The sequence below is a fragment of the Bos javanicus genome, chromosome 13 (genome assembly GCF_032452875.1).
Source record: "Bos javanicus breed banteng chromosome 13, ARS-OSU_banteng_1.0, whole genome shotgun sequence".
NCBI classification, from domain to species: Eukaryota; Metazoa; Chordata; class Mammalia; order Artiodactyla; family Bovidae; genus Bos; species Bos javanicus.
In genome coordinates, this window is record NC_083880.1 from 76880371 (window position 1) to 76895961 (window position 15591).

The following is a 15591-nucleotide window of genomic DNA, read 5'->3' on the forward strand; positions in this document are numbered from 1 at the left end:
GGGACAGCATCAATCCAGGCTCAGAGGGAGAGCAAAATGAAGCCTTAAAAAGTACATAACCCCCCAGTGCAGGCGAGGAGGGCACAGGGAAATGGGCTCACAGAAATCATGGTAATAACAAAAGTACTGCCAACATTCACCAAGCCGGACTAACGCCTAATCCTGCGCTAAGAAGTTCATATGCGTTTATCGCATCTAATCCTCAGTATAACTCCATGAGGCAGGAACGATTCTCATCCCTAGTTCACAGATGAAGAACAGAGGCTCAGAGAAAATTATTAACTTTCCCAAGGTCATGCAGTCCAGTGAAGCAGCAGACAGACATGAACTTCACACTCGGCGTGTGGAAGATCACGTACTGAGAATTCATCAGTCTAAGACACACGCCTGCTATGTCCAACCGTAGGACTGATTTTTTTAAATGGTGAAGGTAGTTCCAGACACCAATTAAAACGATGTGATAAAAGAAAATACTATAGGGAAGGAAGATCAAAATGCCGCTTAAACCCTCACAAACCATACAAGAGTGTTTGTTTCCCCCAGAAGAACCTATAAAGTTTGAAATGCACAGTCTGGCCCGGCAAGTCTGTATGTTAGAATTGAACCTTTTGATCAGTCATTTCCAACCAGGGACAGTTTTGCCTCCTGGGGGACATTTGCCAATGTATGGGGGCATTTTCGATTGTGACGAACTCAGCTGTAACAAATCAGGACGCTCCTAGTGTCTGAAAGGTAGAGGTCAGGGATGCAGCTGAATATTCTACGAGACAGACACAGAACAGCCCCCTTGAGGGCAAAGGGGGCCAGCCCAACATGTTCACTGCACCAAGGTTGAGAACTGGGTGGACGGCCAAGACCATATACGGCAGCTTTACCTGCAGTAGCAGAAGACCGGAGGAAAGCTAAGCATGCATTGAAGGGGACTTGTGAAATAGTTAAACAGCTGGACTGGTTATATTTAAATACATCCCGTATTCTGAAATACTCTGAGCCTGTGAAAAGAACCTGCAGGTTATCTGGAGCCCTGGAATGATCCTTAATTGCATACTGTTAAGTGGGGGCTCAGGGCAGGGGGCATCATGGTGCCACCTGGAATTCCAGTATGGATCCATCTGTGTAAGGTAACACACACGCAAAGGCCACTCTGCTCTGCGCTGGCAGAAGCAGAGACCCCTGGCAATAACACCAACTGGGAACCAACAAGGCCTCTAAGAACAACTAAGGGAGAATTTCCACTGACTCTAGGCCGTTTGAACCGTGAAATTCCTTTCTCTGCCTTTTTTTTTAAAAAAAAAACAGGTGCATTTTTCATTTAATTTTGAAGAAGACATTCACAGGGTTCAAAAATCAAAATATTATAGGAACAGAAAGATCCTTTTGAGCACCCCAATAAATACAACGCCACGTCCCTCTTCCCCCATTTCCCACCCGCAGCAGCTAGCAGCCCAGGTCACCAGTCACTGCGGCTTACAGCTCCCTCCAGGGTTTCTTCCACAGTCATTCCTTCAGGGAGTACTAACTGAGCCCCTACTGTGCGCCAGTTTTCCAGGTGACAAGAAGCCTCAGGACAAAAGTAAATCAGGAAGGGAATCCCAGGGTGGGGCAGGAGGAGGAGTTTGCACGTTTAAACACAGAGGGCCAAGGACAGCCGCTCTGAAAAGGTGCTACTGGAGTCAAGGCCCTGAGGAATGAAGACCAACCCCATACACCCTGCAAAGGCAGCAGACAGTCTGTAGAGGCCTGAGGGTGGGCAGCGAGGGCCAAGGGGCAGGAGACCACGTGTCAAAGCCGAAGTCCCAGAGGGCCAGAGGCCCTCTTCCTCCTCGGCCTTATCCTGGGGGACACTGCTCACATGAAGTGGCTGGAAGAATCACTTGCACTGTTGGGTTATTCTTCTCTTTCTTGTTCTGTCCAGCTCACATGGTTGAATGTGTTTAAAGACCCATAGGATACACCCTATTCTTACACTCACGTCAAGGAACGGCTTCAGGATTTCAAAATAAGTTTATCTGTCTCCTGAGCATACACCCCAAAGAAATGAGAGCCTGTGTCCCCCCAAAGACAGATGAGAACAGTCATCACAGCCAAAAACTGGAAATTGCACACACAGCCACTGCAAGAAGAATGAATGAGTCAACAGTGGTGCATTCGTACTATGGATTACTATGCAGCAATGAACAGCAGTGACTCCCAGCTACACCAAACAACAAGGGCAAGTCTCACAGACACGACAGTGAATAAAAGATGCCAGGCTCCACAAAGGGATCGTTTTTATACACGGTTAGAGAAAAGGCAAAGGCAACCAACGCAGCCAGAAGTCAGTGCTTGTCTTTGCGGAGGAGGCATGTACTGAGGAGCTGCACTCAGGATTGGACCCTTTGCTTTATATGAATTATACCTCATAAAAAAGGTCATTTTTTCAAACTGCAATAAATTACAATTCTTAATTATAATGCATACTGTTAAGATGTAATAAATAAACGTGCTCAGTCATTCCAGTCGTGCCCTCTTTGCAATGCTGTGGACTGTAGCCCGCCAGGTTCCTCAGCCCATAGGACTCTCCAAGCAAGAATACAGGAGGGGGTAGCCATTCCCTCCTCCAGGGAGCCACAGATTGAACCTGAGTCTCCTGCGCCTCCTGCCTTGCAGGGAGATTCTTTACCCACTGAGCCACCAGGGAAGCCAATAAATAAACAGACTGTAATAAATAGACTAATGAACAGCAGGGACTCAGTAAATATTTGCTTTCTGAATGAATGCATAAAAGGTTCAATGCCAGCCCTACCAGGAACCAGCCATGCACTGACCCTGCATAGGTCTCTTTACATCTCTGAGTCTCAGCTTTCTCATCCAAAATACTCAACTCAGAATTATCAATGTACAAGGTACAAGGCGGCTATCAACCTCGGACGTATGCAGAGGGATGTCCGGCGTGACCAAGCCCTTTATGAGCTGTACATGCTGGGCACAGCTGACTCCCACCCTGCCCCAGCTCCCCATCTCTCCAGACACCAGGACCCCAGAGCCCCAAAGGGCTGGAGGCGGCTTCTCAGAGAGTGAGATCACACTGGAAAGCCAGGCCTGGGGACCTCTGGGGCCCTTACTGAGCACACAGAAGGCCTATTGACTTCCTCCTGAAATTCCCCAGAGCCACAGCCAAGATGAAGCCTGGACCCAGTTACTCATCCACTCTGCCTCGCACTTAACGCCCAGTGCAGGGCAGGGGCCTGGGCTGCCACGAGGGCAGCTGGAGGTGCCAGGCTCCCAGGGGCGCTTGGGAAGGGATTTTCCACTGGCACCAAGCCAGGGGCCCCCGCGCAAGGAGGCTGGGACACAGGATGGTTGTACTGAGCAAGGGGAGAAAAATCCTGAGCTGGGAGTGGGGGCCTGAGGCTGAGCCCTCCTCACAGAGCCCCAGCATGGTCCGCTCACGGGACCCAGGGGCCTCCGGGGAACACAGGGAGCAAGAGGGGTGGGGGAGGGCAGAGCCAGCTGCCCGCGGGGTAGACACACCCACCCCCACCCTGGCGCCCCCTCCGAGCATCACCCGGGGGACCAAACCCACCCCCACACCCCCTCGGAGCATCACCCGGGGGAACAAGGCAGCTCTGCTCAGCAGGGACAGCAGGGGCCCCGGACCCTCACCTTGACGTTCTCCTCCGTCAGGCCCTTCTCCACCGAGTCTGCCGCATTCTGCCGGATGCGATGCAGGAATGCCTGGAAGACAGAAACAAGGAGAGGTGAGCTTCCACGCTGCCAGTCCCCTGGAGGCAGCACAAAAGGAAGGTCAGGAGTTCAAGCGTCAACGCAGCCCTAGACACAGGCGGGAAAGAAGCAAAAACCTACTTGGCCGGCCATTCAGCCAACACATCTTTATGGAGCACCTACCCGGCAAGGCTCTGCAGAGCCCAACACAAGCCCTGCGCCAAGGATCTGTGCTCACACCTGCGTCATCGCCCAGGGGACCCTCGTGGACTGCAATTCATTTTCCCATTATTTTTCTTGTTTAAAAACTTAACTTCTAAATAATAACCATTCGCAGGGCTCAAAAGTCAAAACTATAGGAACTTTCCCGGTAGCCCAGTGATTAGGACTCCACACCCCCACTCCAGGGGACGTGGGTTTGATCCCTGGTTGGGGAACGAAGATCTCAAATCCCAAAATTTTTTAAATTTGTTAATTAAAAAAATATATATATATATATAGTCAAAATTGGAAAAGTGGGTTTCCGACACCCCAGCCCCCACCCATCTAGTCCCTCCCTCCCCCACAGGAACCACAGCTCCTTGTGTGTTGTGAAAACTTCCAAATAAACACACATGTTGGTCAAAAAGTACCAAGTTTCCATTATTAGAAAAATAAATTCTGGGATTCTAGTGTACAGAAGAGCAATTACAGGCAATAATACTGAATTACACACTTAAAGCTGAGCTATGACGGCAATCATTTTGCAATATGTAAGTGTACAGAAGCAGGTGGTACACCTTAAATTTACACAATGTCACATGTCAATTATACCCGATAAAGCTAGGAAAGAATAAACACATATATAAATTTATGCATACACACACACACACGTGTATTCCTGTTTTGCCCTTTACTCACGCCAAAAGATAGCAGCATACACAGGATTCCCCGGACCTCCTTTTTCCACTGAACTTAAAGATCCCTCCATATCATAACCGAGGCAACATCCTCATTCTCCTTTCATGGCTGCCCAGAATGCTACTGCGTGGATGAACCTCAGTCATTCTGCCACATTTTTCAAGGGCTTGGAACAGAGAAATCATTTCCCCCTTCTGTGATGTGAGACAGTAAAGGCGGGGCCTGGCAGTGGGGGTCGTGGGGAACAGGTAAACACACGACCACTGCGGGGGGCAGCCGTTCACCCCCTCGAAGTGCGGCCACGTCGGAGGCAGCAGGCCCAGGATCGCCAGATGTCCTGGAGGAGTTATTATTTTTTTCCCCAAGAGAAGCCAGAAATTAGGGTTTTTTTTTTAAAGCAAAGTCTCCCAGCTTTTATTATTATTATTATTTTTAAAGCGTTTGGGGGTTTTGTTGTGGTTTTGCTTTCTGGCCATGCTGCACAGCATATGGGATATCAGTTCCCTGACCAGGGATCAAACTCATGCCCCTGCAGAGGAAGCACGGAGTCCTAATTGCTAGACCATCCAGAGAAGTCCCTCCCAGCTTTTAAATGGTGGCAGAAGAGCCATCTGTTTTTGCAAAGAACTAGGTTTCAGGGGTTGAGCACGAACACTGGGGACCAGAGTGGAGGGGTGCAGCCACGCTGATGAGCAGTGACAGTGGCCTGGCCCTGGTTGGGTGGGACGGACGCGCCGCTGAGAAGTCAGGGGAATGGACTTGGGTGGGGAGGGGATGAAAGCCAGCCCCTGAGGGAGACTGAGGTCTGCCCCGACCCCAGGACTTGCCCCAGGCTGACCTGGCAACAGCCACAAGGAACCCCCTATGAAAACAACTTCACGGTCCACAGATCAGGAGATGGCACGGTGGCCCGCCGGTCACCCTCACCACCGCACGTGGGTGGAACACAGGGGAATCCTCTGAGTGGGGAAGCTGGAGGGGACGGCACAGGACGGAGCGAAGCGGGGCAGGCGGGCAGAGAGGTGGCTGTCGGATCCTTTCCCATCACCCAAAAGGACATCCACGGATGTCACAGCAGCCTGGGCGCCTGCGGACTCTGCTCTCCCAGGAAGACACTCACCGGCGCTCCACAGGGCAGGTCTCAGAGAGGAACGTTGGGAACAGCAAGGTGGCCTTGCCGCTCTGCCCACACTCACTGCGATGCATTTGCAACCAGTCCCTGCAGCCCAAGTGTAGCCCAAGTGTATATTCTGGACTCAGCTGGATTCCTGACAACTGGACAACTCCACCTAGATGTCCGGGTCAGCATCAGTCACTCAGCCGTGTCCGACTCTGTGTGACCTCCATGGACTGTGGCCCATCAAGCTCCTCAGTCCCTTGGGATCCTCCAGGCCAGAATACTGAAGTGGGTTGCCATGCCCTTCTCCAGGGGATCTTCCCAACCCAGGGATAGAACTCAGGTTTCCTACATTGGCAAATGGATTCTTTACCATCTGAGCCACCAGGGAAGGCCAGACGTCCAAGGGCTATCTCAAACTTAACACATCCCAAACCTAGTTCCTGAACTTCCCTCCAAACCCACACAGCACCAAGCCCTTCCCAGCCTGACAAATGGCACCTCTGCCATTCAGGATCTCCAACCGAAGCCCCCCAGTCATCCTCGACCCCCTCTTTCTCTCACACTTCATTTCCATCCATCAGCAAATGCTATCACAGCTTCACCTTCAACTTGTTTTTTAAATCAGACCACTTCTCCCTACATCCTCAGTCACCTGCCTGGCCCAAGTCACCATCACCTTCTGCCTGGACTGCAATCCCCTCCCCCCTGTTCCTTTTACCATACACACAGCCTGAGGGATCCTAAAACTCTCCATGGCTACTCAATATACTTAGGAAAAAAAAAAAATCACATCTTCCCACAGTCCATAAGGCCCCCATGCACTAGTTAATCTCTCTGAACTCACCTTCCAGCCCTCCATCCCCCCTCACACCTCAATAATCTTCAGCCACATCTTTAATCTCGCTATTCCTTCCACCTGCCAGGCATGCCCCTGCCTCAGGACCTTTGCACATGCTGCTCCCACTGGCAGGATATGTTCTCCCATCTGTTCTGGACCAGCTCCTTCTCATTCATCACTCCTTAGCTCAAATGTCACCTCCTCCAGGATGCCCACCTTGTCTTCATGTACTTATCACCTTCTCATCTTGCATTAGTGAAGTCGCTCAGTCCTGACCGACTCTTTGTGACCCCATGGACTGTAGCCTACCACACTCCTTCATCCATGGGATTTTCCAGGCAAGAGTACTGGAGTGGGTTGCCATTTCCTTCTCCAGAGAATCTTCCCAACCCAGGGATCGAACCTGGGTCTCCCACATTGTAGGCAGACGCTTTAACATCTGAGCCACCCGGGGAAGCCAAAGTGAAAGTGAAGTCACTCAGTCGTGTCTGACTCTTTGCGACCCCATGGACTGTAGCCTACCAGGCTCCTCCGTCCATGAGATTCTCTAGGCAAGAGTACTGGAGTGGGTTGCCATTTCCTTCTCCAGGGAATCTTCCCAACCCAGGGATCGAACCCGGGTCTCCTGTACTGCAGAGATACGCTTTATTAAGAGCCCATTTGTCAGACAAAAAGACTGAGATCAAGCAATCTACACCAGCTCCTAGATGAAAGGCAAAAATAAGGGAGCATGGTTGGGATGAAACCTTTACCCCAATCCAAGAACAAAGGTCAGGCTTGGAAACCAATGATTTGGCTTTAAACTGCATTCCTCCTCCTTCCTGCTGTGCGACCTCAGGAAAGTGCATGGGTCTCTTTGAGTCTTTGTTTGCGTGTGTGCGTGTGTGCGTGTTAAGTCGCTTCAGTTGTGTCCGACTCTTTGCAAACTTATGGACCATAGCCCGCCAGGCTCCTCTGTCAACGGGATTCTCCAGGTATGAATACTGGAGTGAGTGGCCATTCCTTCCTCCAGGGGACCTTCCCTACCCAGGGATAGCACGTGGGTCTCTTGTGTCTCCTGCATTGGCAGGGGGCTTCTTTACCACTAGCGCCACCTGGGAAGCCCCATGTCTCAGTTTACTCTTCCAAGATACGTGGATCATAGTGATACCAACCCGGCTTTCAGAATGTATTAGGATAAAGCGAATGGGAGGTCCATGAGGGCAGGGTCCTTGCCAGTCTTCTTCCCAGCTGGACCCTTGGGGCCTAGACCTGCTCCTGGCACACAATAAGCCCTTAGGAATCAAAGGAAGGGCTAAAATCTGCCTGGCACAGTGCCTGACACATCGCAGGAAGCTCAGCTTGGGCCACGTGGAAGACTGATGATCCTTCTTTTTAAAAGACAACGGGTCGGGGGTGGTCAGCAGACAGAAGTTCCCAAAGGATGTTTTTCCAGGGCTTGTGATGCTGCCGGGAAGTCCGGCCTCCAGCCTCCCCAGACGGGGCGGGAGGACAAGGCAGCCTCACCCGGCACATTGGGCAGAGCAGGAAGCTGGGAGCGCGGCGCGGCTGGCCTAGATCGGGGCTTCCTGCCCCACTTTCCCCACAAGAGCACGGCCACCGCGATCGTGCTGGGACAAAGCGAGGCTCGGGCCACCCACAGAGGAGCCGCAAACAGGCTGGTGTGCTGGGCACGATCGCGGCTTGTGGCCCAGAAAGAATGGGCAGGCAGGGGCTCTGAATCCGGCCCACGTGCTGCCCAAGGCACCATTGGCTTTTCCAGGTGGGCGCCGATGCCCTTTGTGAGGGCGGGGTGCTGAGAGGCACCTTCTAGGGCGAGTCCGTGTCCAAACCTTGACAGTTTTGGAACACTTGGCCAAAAGCATCTCCCATCTTGGAAACCTCCCTTAGAGACGAGCGTGCTCTCGGGAGTCCCAGGGCCGCCTGCAACCCCCCCGGCCTGGGCGTCTTTGTCTATGCCATGTCCATCCGGTACCCTCCCCGGGTCGCGTCCCTGCCTCTCGGCAAGTCCTCCTCTTCTCTTTTATGATGATGATGATGAGAAATACATCAAGGATCCCCGAACAGTTAGAGAAAAATTTAACACCCACAAACACATCACTACCCAGTTTTGGAAAATCTTCTCAGCATTGTGTCAAACCATGTCAATGCTGGGAAAGACTGAAGGCAGGAGGAGAAGAGGACAACAGAGGATGAGATGGTTGGATGGCATTACTGACTCAATGGACACGTGTTTGAGTAAACTCCAGGACTTGGTGACGGACAGGGAAGCCTGGCGTGCTGCAGTCCATGGGGTCGCAAAGAGCTGGACACGACTGAGCGACTGAACAACAACAAATTTGCTTTAAACCATTTTCTAAACGAAATTCATCAAGTCCAGAGGAGGTATAGACTGGGAAGGGACACAAGGGAAAGCCATGGGTGGGACTGGGATGGGAGGAGCTGGAAATATTCTACTTCTTGATCTGAGCGGCAGTTACACAGGCGAATGCGTATTCAAAGCCTTATCTGCGGGCACCTGAGATCAAGGCACTTTATCCACGTGCCTTGTGAATATCAAGCCCTCAGTGCAGCTGCAGAAAGAAAGGAGTCATTACAGAGTGAGGTGAGCTACCTGGGTACCTGCCCATCCTGCAAGGCACCGACTGCCCTGGACGCATGCTCCTCGCCGCCACACAGGCCTGTGCCCACTCACTGGGCACGTGTGAATTGAGAAGCAATAAAGAACACTGTTTTGTGAGTTTACAACACTTCTATAAATGATGTGTTTTCAGCAACTTGCTTTTCTCACTCCACATCGCACCTTCCACCTTTGGCCCACATCGACCCTTGCACTTGGCAACACGTACCACCCACACTCCACCCACACCCCTTGGTTCTTATCCCTGGGGTGCATCCCCGCACCACCTCGGCCACCAGCACCCACATTGCTGGGTCTGAGGCCCCTCTCTCACATGCAGAGCAGGCCGCAAAGACAAACAAGGAAACTGAGGCACGTGGGCCCCACACCAGTCACCTGCTTGACGACACACTGTTCTTGGGAAGGGGCCCAGAACAGGTTCCAGAAGTAACAGGTACAGCATTGAAAAGTATAATAATAACAATGATAGATCTACTGCTGCTGCTGCTGCTGCTGCTGCTGCTAAGTGGCTTCAGTCGTGTCCGACTCTGTGCGACCCCATTCCTTTGCAATTGTTACCCTACCTTACACCTTTGAGCCTTACTGTATGACAGATGTTAGATCTAAGTGTTTTTCATCCTCAAACAATGCTAGGAGTTCGGCCCTACTATAACTGTGCCCATTTTACAGAGGAGGGAACTGAGGCCCGGTGTAGTAAAGAGCTTAACCAAAGCCACGCAGCTAGGAGATAGCAGAGCTGGGCCTCGAACCCAGGCAGTCTGGCCCAGTGATGAGTCTCCAACCCATTTCCAACACACAACAGCACTCAGTAACTGAACAGGACAAACCACGCAAGCAGCAGACAGGTAGCAGCCGCCCTCTGGGGTGCTACTGGGGAGCCGTCATCTGTCTGGAACCCATGGCCACAGCCTTGGGAAGAAAATTCTCTCCCTGGAGATGAAAAAGGAGAGAAGGAGGCCTCAAAGATGCTCTGAGATGGCCTCTGAGATGGCCACCGGCAACCTGATCACTAAGGGGAGGCGGCCCGCCTGCCCCCAAGGACATCCCTGCCTTGACTGGGGTGACCTCACCAGACATATGGCGAAACCTGAGGGGCCCAGGGGAACAGCAGCCCCCAGACCATAACAAAGACAGGAAAGGGGGCGGTCCTGAGGACCCCAAATCCCTGAGTGATCTGGGTGGTCCAGGGTCCAGGGAATCAGAGTGTCACAGAACAGCCATGAATCCAAGTAACAGTAATAAAGTAATACTAACAACAGCATTTTACTTTATTAAGTGACGCTTACTCCTTGGAAGAAAAGCTGTGACAAAACTAGATAGCATATTAAAAAGCAGAGAAATCACTTTGCTGACAAATGTCCATCTAGTCAAAGCTATGGTTTTTCCAGTAGTCATGTACGGATGTGAGAGCTGGACCCTAAAGAAGGCTGAGCGCCGAAGAATTGATGCTTTTGAACTGTGGTGTTGGAGAAGACTCTTGAGAGTCCCTTGGACTGCAAGGAGATCCAACCAGTCCATCCTAAAGGAAATCAGTCCTGAATATTCATTAGAAGGACTGATGCTGAAGCTGAAGTTCCAAAACTTGGGCCACCTGATGCGAAGAGCTGATTCATTGGAAAAGACGCTGATGCTGGGAAAGATTGAGGGCAGGAGGACAAGGAGACAACAGAGGATGAGATGACTGGATGGCATCACTGACTCGATGGGCATGAGTTTGAACAAGCTCTGGAGCTGGTGACGGACAAGGAGGCCTGGCGTGCTGCAGTCCATGGGGTCGCATAGAGTCGGACATGACTGATTGAATAACAACAGCAGCATACTTAGGGCTGATTCACGTTGTTGAATGGCAGAAACCAACGCAACACTGTAAAGCAATTATCCTCCAAATAAAAATAAATTTGAAAAAATAATAATAATAACAACAACAGAAAGGGCCTTTGTACAGCCTGCACTAAGCAGCCCCACAAAGGCCAGAGTTTGGGAAGACCCCCAAAAGCACAGAGACTCCAGCAAATCCTTTCCTCCATCCACTCTAGCATTTATCCTATAGGAGTAGCTAAATCTCACACGTGGCATCAAGATTTAACTTTAGTATCTGATTTTAAATTCTAACACTTGGGGTTTAGTTAAATAAGCTGTCCATCTTGGCAAAAGGATCATCACATGAAAAATGGTTTGCAGAAGTCCATAGAGTGATACAGAAAAAAGAGTGTGAATGTATCTTAGGAAAAAAAACCCAAGTTACAGAAGAGTGCATAAAATATAATCTCCTTTTTGGTTAAATAATTTCTACATAGGCACAGAAAAGAAAAAGTGTGGAACGAAATACCCTAAGCTGTATGAGAATACAGCCAAGATTACTAACTGTTCCCTAATGTCTGGTCTCTTCTTTTCCAGATCTTAGAATAAAGACTATATTTTGCAGTTTCCTTTGCAACTACATGTGGTCCCACGACTAAGTTTGGGAGAGGCAGGAGTGGATTACATACACTGGAAGCGGAAGTATCCTTGGGGATGAGGGGAAGAACGGACCGGCATTCTCTTGCTATTCCTCCTTCCTGCTGACTGGATAGCAAATGTGATGCCTGGAGGTCAAGCAACCATCTTATACCATGAGGTAAAAGCCAGGGATTGAAGATAGACCAGCAATACAGAAGGAGCTTATGTCCCTAATTACAGTGGAGCCAACACATCTATCCTGGGAAGCCTATAATTCAGTAAGAAGGAAAATTCCATATCATTTAAGGCACTAATGTGTGGGTTTTATCACTAGCCATGGAAGCTAACTCTGAGAGTGGAATGATAAGTAATTTCAATTTTCTCCTTCATTTCTGTTTTTTCCCAAATTTCTACTTTGAAATCAAAAGTCATTTTGTAACATAAATACATGCTTTAAAAAAAAAATTGGATAGGAGAGGTTATTCCACATTCCAGGCTCGCCCCTGCCCAGCCTGATTATCACTTCTGCTTCAAGTGGCTAGTCACTTCTAGCATCAAGAAGGCTAGTCTGCATTCTCCTCCTGGGGGGCAGATGTCCCCATGCAGAGCAAGTAGTGCCCACTGGCAGAGACAAAACCAGGCTGTCCTTCTGCAGCGGGGCCTCTGAGCTGCCCACCCGTCCTTCTCTGTGTTGACTCTGGAAACCACCAGGGCCCCCAGGAAGGTGCTTCCCCTGGCTCGGTGCCCCAGGAGCCAGCCTGGCACTTCCACAGCCTGGGGTGGAACATGAGAGCATCCTCCACCCACAGTCACCACCATCGCTCTGGCGGAGATCGAAAACCTCTGCACTCTCTCGTCTGCAAGCACCCTCTTTCATCAGGCCTCTTCCAGAGCCACTGATGAACTATGTGACCTCAAGCAACTGACTTCACCTCTTTCTGCCTCAGTTTCCTCCTCTGTAAAATGGGTACACAGGAATCCAGCGAGGATTACCGATGCCAACACACACATCAGGCACTTTGAGTGGTGCCTGGTACACAGTGAGGGCTCAGTCGAGCATCTGCTGGTATAACCTCCCCAGCCCCACCTTGAGCTGATAGGGAGACAGACATGAACCCATTGTGTTTCCTAAGGAAACTTCTGGAATTGGACCAACCCCACTTACAGATCTCCTTGTATTTATCCTATGTTTGTTGACTTGTTGTCTTTTTCATCCTAAAAACAGTCTTTCTATCGATTGCTTCACCATCTCCAGGGTGCAGTGAACTGGTGGCGGGGGGACTTCACAGACTGTACAGTGTCACCACATCCTTCTCGCTGCCATGCAAAGCCAGCCACTGCCTTCCCCCGCACTTGCCACCCTGCTGCATCCGCCTGGCAACCACGTGACCTCAGAGTCACTGAACTTCTTCCTCGGAGTCTATTTCTTCATCCGGAAAAAAAAAAAAAAAAAGAGGCAGTAGCTGAGGGCGTAAGCAAGATGATGCAGGTAAAAACTAACTCTGAAGACTTCCTGGAAGAAGTGGCACAGAGGCTGGCGGAGAGAAGTGGGCTGGACTGTGAGGAAACGGGAACTTGCTTATGATTACATTCTTGGGGGAAGGCTGTCACGCCACCCACGCCAACTAGCGTGACCCCAGACCTACTGTGTGCCCAACATGGAACTGGGTGCTGGAGACACAGACATGACCTCTCCATGGGGGGATCGAGTCACTCCTGCACTCGCCTATTTACTCAACGCACACTGCCCACCTACCAAGTGCCAGGCACTGCGCTAGGAGCCCATGACACATCAGTAAATGAACAAATCAGACCAAATCTGCCATCATGGAGCGGTGGCAAGACTATTAGTACAGTCGTTCAGTCGTGTCCGACTCTGCAACCCCATGGGCTGCAGCACACCAGGCTTCCCTGTCCATCACCAACTCCCGGAGCTTGCCCAAACTCATGTCCATCGAGTTGGTGATGCCAACCAACCATCTCATCCTCTGTCGTCCCCTTCTCCTCCTGCCTTCAATCTTTCCCATCATCAGGGTCTTTTCCAATAAGTCAGTTCTTCGCATCAGGTGACCAAAGTATTGGAGTTTCAGCTTCAGCATCAGTCCTTCTAATGAATATTCAGAACTGATTTCCTTTAGGATGGACTGGTTGGATCTCCTTGCAGTCCAAGGGACTCTCAAGAGTCTTCTCCAAAAAAAAAAAAAAAGAGTCTTCTCCAACACCACAGTTCAAAAGCATCAATTCTTCAGCGCTCAGACAGATTTTAAAATAACATGGCAGGTGAGGACGAGCATTATGAAGAAACATAAAGCAAGATGAGGGACCAGAGAGAGATGGAATGAGGGAGTGTTTGAGAGATGCTCAGAGAAAGCCTCTTTGAGGAGATAGCATCTGAGCAGATACCTGGAGACAAGTGAAGAAGCAGCTTTACAGGTATCCGAGGGAAGGGCATTCTGAGTAGTGGGAACAGTCAGTGCAAAGGCCCTGAGGCACATTCAATCGGTCTGAGACCAACCTAAAAACAATACCTGACCCTCCTCCTGGCCTGTTTTCTTCACAGCACCCGTCACTGCGCATTATGTCTACTGTCTCTCTAGTCCACTGTAATATGAGTTCCAGAAAGGCTCTGATGATACGTCTAGGTCACTGTTGTACCCTCAGAGAGACTGGGACTTGATCTAGCACAGAAGATCCTTGACAAATAAGAGTTTAACTGACTAATCAATTAGTCATCTGGAAAAGACTCCCGATACTCACCGCCCGGGGGCTTCCCTGGTGGTTCAGTGGTAAAGAATCCACTTGCGAATACAGGAGACTTGGGTTTAATCCCTGGGTCAGGAAGATCCCCTGAAGAAGGAAATGGCAACCCACTCCAGTACTCTTAGCTGGGAAATCCCAAGGACAGAGGAGCCTGGTGGGCTATAGTCCATGGGGTCACAAAAGAGTGAAACATGACTTACCAACCAAACAACAACAACCCACTACCCAGCTTCCAGGCCCCAAGAAAAGGTCCCCAGTTTTCACCCAGCCCCATCACATCCGCGACCACGGAGGAAGTCCAAGTAAAACCTGAGTTGCTACAACCTGTTGTGAACAGGGCTGATGCAATAGTAGGGGAGGGGGGCGGGGGGACCACAGAGGAGAAACCAACACTCTTCCCCACACAGACTCCACCCCAGGGGCTGCAGCCTAGCCTGCAGTCTTCCTGAACTCACCCTCAACATGCCATGCCTTCAACCATGATTCACGCCGTGGCTGCAACACGCTACCGAGATACAGTTCCCTCTCAAGGGTCTCAAAGTGGTGGCCCACAGGCATGTCTAGTGTGACCAGCAATGGGCTTTGAGGAAATCCGGGCTTGGGTTTGAACATCAGATTTCCCATTAAAATCTTAGGTGTGAGCTTCTCTTGAGAAAGCTGACCACAGGTCTCCAAAGTCCTGAGGGCCACAGCCAGATAAGAGCGCGGCAGCCACCGAATTCACTCCCGCGAGCTCTGCTCTGTTTGCTACCAGCCAGCCTGCTGCTGCACTCATCTTCCTCCCACCTGGCCTCATGGGCATTTAAGTGTGAGACCAGAGTCCTAGACCTGGCAGAGGTGAAGCCTACGCACGCTCCCCGTACCAGCAACCGGGGCAGACATCGCCAATGGAGCACCAGCTTCTTTCCTGCTGAGTCTTCTCCACACTGCGGAGCACGTCTCTCCCCTTGCTGTTACCACCCCCACCCACAACATGATCTGAGATCCTTCCGATTCCAACGCCAACTTCTTCCCCACGTCTATGAGCCCCTAGTCTTTTTACCTAAAGAATGGACTCATCAGAATGGGATTAAGAGCAGGGCATCTCAAGCTCTGAACCACTGACACTGGAGCAGATAATCCTTCGGTGCGGGTGGGGGGGCTGTCCTCTGTATTACAGGACGTTTAGTGGCATCCCTGGCCTCTGTC

The 15591-nt window shown here is 50.7% G+C and overlaps 1 protein-coding gene and 1 long non-coding RNA gene across 3 annotated transcripts in view; both read right to left on the reverse strand.

Moving 5' to 3' along the window:
* Positions 1-15591, reverse strand: part of PREX1 (phosphatidylinositol-3,4,5-trisphosphate dependent Rac exchange factor 1) — a 181610-nt gene that overhangs the window by 101970 nt on the left and 64049 nt on the right. For both annotated transcript variants that reach the window (XM_061437890.1, XM_061437889.1), the window contains exon 2: positions 3646-3717. In XM_061437890.1, the coding sequence (XP_061293874.1) occupies positions 3646-3717 (72 nt within the window). The remainder of the gene's footprint in view (positions 1-3645; positions 3718-15591) is intronic.
* Positions 9501-14716, reverse strand: LOC133259859 (uncharacterized). Its single transcript, XR_009740544.1, has 3 exons — positions 14401-14716; positions 12809-13200; positions 9501-11068 (listed from the first exon to the last, which is right to left on the reverse strand). It is a non-coding gene; the product is annotated as an uncharacterized LOC133259859 (long non-coding RNA).